General features: G+C 57.5%; 1 protein-coding gene across 1 annotated transcript in view; it reads left to right on the plus strand.

Annotated features, from left to right (window-relative positions):
- TRIP13 (thyroid hormone receptor interactor 13) overlaps positions 1-3118 on the plus strand; it is a 21056-nt gene that overhangs the window by 14697 nt on the left and 3241 nt on the right. Inside the window, exon 8 of the mRNA XM_012556639.2 lies at positions 2432-2585. Within this exon, the coding sequence (XP_012412093.1) occupies positions 2432-2585 (154 nt within the window). The remainder of the gene's footprint in view (positions 1-2431; positions 2586-3118) is intronic.

The raw sequence follows: 3118 nt of genomic DNA on the forward strand, positions 1-3118 counted from the left end.
GGGAGTCAGGACGCCATAGTATACAGGTGCGGGAGTCAGGACAGCGTAGTGTACAGGTGCGGGAGTCAAGTCGCCGTAGTTCACAGGTGTGGGAGTCAGGTCACTGTAGTTCACAGGTGTGGGAGTCAGGACACCGTAGTGTACGGGTGTGGGAGTCAGGACGCCATAGTGTACAGGCACGGGAGTCAGGACACCATAGTTCACAGGTGCGGGAGTCAGGATGCCGTAGTGTACGGGTGCGGGAGTCAGGACACCGTAGCGTACAGGCGCGGGAGTCAGGACGCCGTAGCTCATGGGTGCAGGAGTCAGGACGCCGTAGCTCACGGGTGCAGGAGTCAGGACACCATAGTATACAGGCTCAGGAGTCAGGATGCCGTAGTGTACGGGTGCAGGAGTCAGCACCATGATGTACGGGTGCAGGAGTCGGCGCCGTGATGTACAGGCGCAGGAGTCAGGACACCGTAGTGTACAGGCACAGGAGTCAGGATGCCTTAGCTCATGGGTGCAGGAGTCAGGATGCCGTAGTTCACAGGGGTGAAAGTCAGGACGCCATAGTGTACAGGCGCGGGAGTCAGGACACCATAGTTCACAGGTGCGGGAGTCAGGACGCCGTAGTGTACGGGTGTGGGAGTCAGGACGCCATAGTGTACAGGCACGGGAGTCAGGACACCATAGTTCACAGGTGCGGGAGTCAGGACACCGTAGTGTACGGGTGTGGGAGTCAGGACGCCGTAGCGTACAGGTGCGGGAGTCAGGACACCGTAGCGTACAGGCGCGGGAGTCAGGACGCCATAGTTCACAGGCGTGGGAGTCAGGACACCATACTTCACAGGCGCGGGAGTCAGGACTCCATAGCTCACGGGTGCAGGAGTCAGAACACCGTAGTATACAGGCTCAGGAGTCAGGACGCCGTAGTATACAGGCTCAGGAGTCAGGACGCCATAGTGTGCGGGTGCAGGAGTCGGCGCCGTGGTGTACAGGCGCAGGAGTCAGGACGCTGTAGTATACAGGCGCAGGAGTCAGGACGCTGTAGCTCATGGGTGTGGGAGTCAGGATGCCATAGTTCACATGGGTGGAAGTCAGGATGCCATAGTGTACAGGTGCGGGAGTCAGGATGCCATTGTTCACAGGCGCGGAAGTCAGGACGCCGTACTTCACAGGCACGGGAGTCAGGACACCGTACTTCACAGGTGCGGGAGTCAGGACGCCGTAGTTCACGGGCGCGGAGTCAGGACGCCGTAGTTCACGGGCGCGGAGTCAGGACGCCGTAGTTCATGGGCGCAGAGTCAGGACGCCGTAGTGCACAGGCTCAGGAGTCAGGATGCTGTAGTGTACAGGTGTGGGAGTTAGGACACTATAGTTTACAGGTGCCGGAGTTAGGACTTCAGTGTATATTTTGGGGGGACATAATTCAACCCACAACAGAAATTAAATTTTTTTACTACTTTATTAAAATTTAAAAATGTAAAAGAGAACTTACCCCCCAACCAAGAAAGAACCAAACCCGTTGCCATCGAGTCAATCCCAACTCATAGCGACCCTATAGGACAGAATAGAACTGTCCCATAGGGTTTTCAAGGAGCGGCTAGTAGATTCGAACTACTGACCTTTTGGTTAACAGCCATGCGTTTAACTTCTCCACCACCAGGGCCCCAAAAACAGAACTTAGACTTGGTAAAAATGTTATACAATTTTACGCGGTGAAACATGAAATGAAGTGTAAAGCAGTAGCATGTTGAAGTATTAGTGTTGACACACACTGGTGTTTGTCGTGGTCAAGGATGGCACTGGTGGTGACAGCCACCTGCTCCCCCCGCTGGCTTGAGGCCCATCCTGTGTGTCATTGTCCCCAAAGTGGGTCAGGGTTAGGGGCTGACTCCTATTAACCAGACTCACAAGGAAGTGATTTACACCACCCCCCCAGCCCCCATCTGCTGCTCTCAGTGTCTCCACACCCCCCTGCTGGCCAGAATCTTTGTGACTCTCTGCTGGCGCTCTCAGGGCTCTGGGACCTGTGGGTTCAGAGCCTGAGCAGCCGCCTGTGGAGGTATAAGGGAGCAGACCGGATGGGGCTAATGAGGAGTTACTGGGCTGTTGTCGGTGCTTTACAGCAGAGATGTCAGCTGAGGAGGGGCCAGTCTGCTCTTGCCCGTTGTTCAGACATGCAGTGTGCCCATGTGGACACACTCCTTGTCCGTCCGCCCTCCCACCCGCCCCTCTGTCTCCTATAGCCTGGCTTCCACCCGGCCCTGCCTCCTCATGAGAGCTGGTCAGAGCCCCGGGACCCTTCCCTGCAGCTCTCTCACTGCCTCCCCTGCCTCCACCCTCTTTGCCTCCTTCCTGGGTGCCTGGCTCTTCCTCTGGGTTCCTTCTGGGCGGGGGCCCTGCAGAGGTGCCCTGCCCTCCCCTCAGCGTGCAGGCTGTCCTGCAGGCACTCCAATGTGGTGATCCTGACCACGTCCAACATCACGGAGCGCATCGACGTGGCCTTTGTGGACAGGGCTGACATCAAGCAGTACATCGGGCCCCCGTCAGCGGCTGCCATCTTCAAGATCTACCTCTCGTGCTTGGAGGAGCTCATGAAGGTGAGCTACTGCTCTTGAGTCATCCACCCGCTCGGGCAGGGGGCCGTCCCAGGGCGGAGCTGGGCGTTCAGGGGAGCCGATTCTGGTGTGGAGCTAGCGTGTCAGCGCGGACGGTGACCATCTTAAATTGAACGTTGGGATTTTGATGTCTTTGCCAGGTGAGTTACGTCCACGTTGGTTTTGGTTCTTTTGCACAAAATGCCATCCCTTTTACTGCTCGATGTGCTAACCTGCAGGCGGGGAGGGAGGGGAGGGCTTGGGCCACACAGTCACCCGTGCAGGGTGGTCCCAGCTGGGCCCTGGCTCTGTACTTACCATGGCCTGAGCAGCCCCATCCTTGGGGCCTTGGTTGCCCCCATGAGAACAAGAGGAACCCTTGGCCTCAGCTGTCCCAGTGGGACACACCATTACCCTTCCATTGACACTATGGCCCGTGGTCTACAGAGCTGGAGATCCTATCTCTGGGCGTCCTCGTGACATGCCTGTCCCGAGACCCCTCTGTAGGCATCCCTGTAACCGTGCGTGTCTGTCCC

Source organism: Trichechus manatus, unplaced genomic scaffold (genome assembly GCF_000243295.1).
Source record: "Trichechus manatus latirostris isolate Lorelei unplaced genomic scaffold, TriManLat1.0 scaffold00072, whole genome shotgun sequence".
In the NCBI taxonomy this organism is placed as follows: domain Eukaryota; kingdom Metazoa; phylum Chordata; class Mammalia; order Sirenia; family Trichechidae; genus Trichechus; species Trichechus manatus.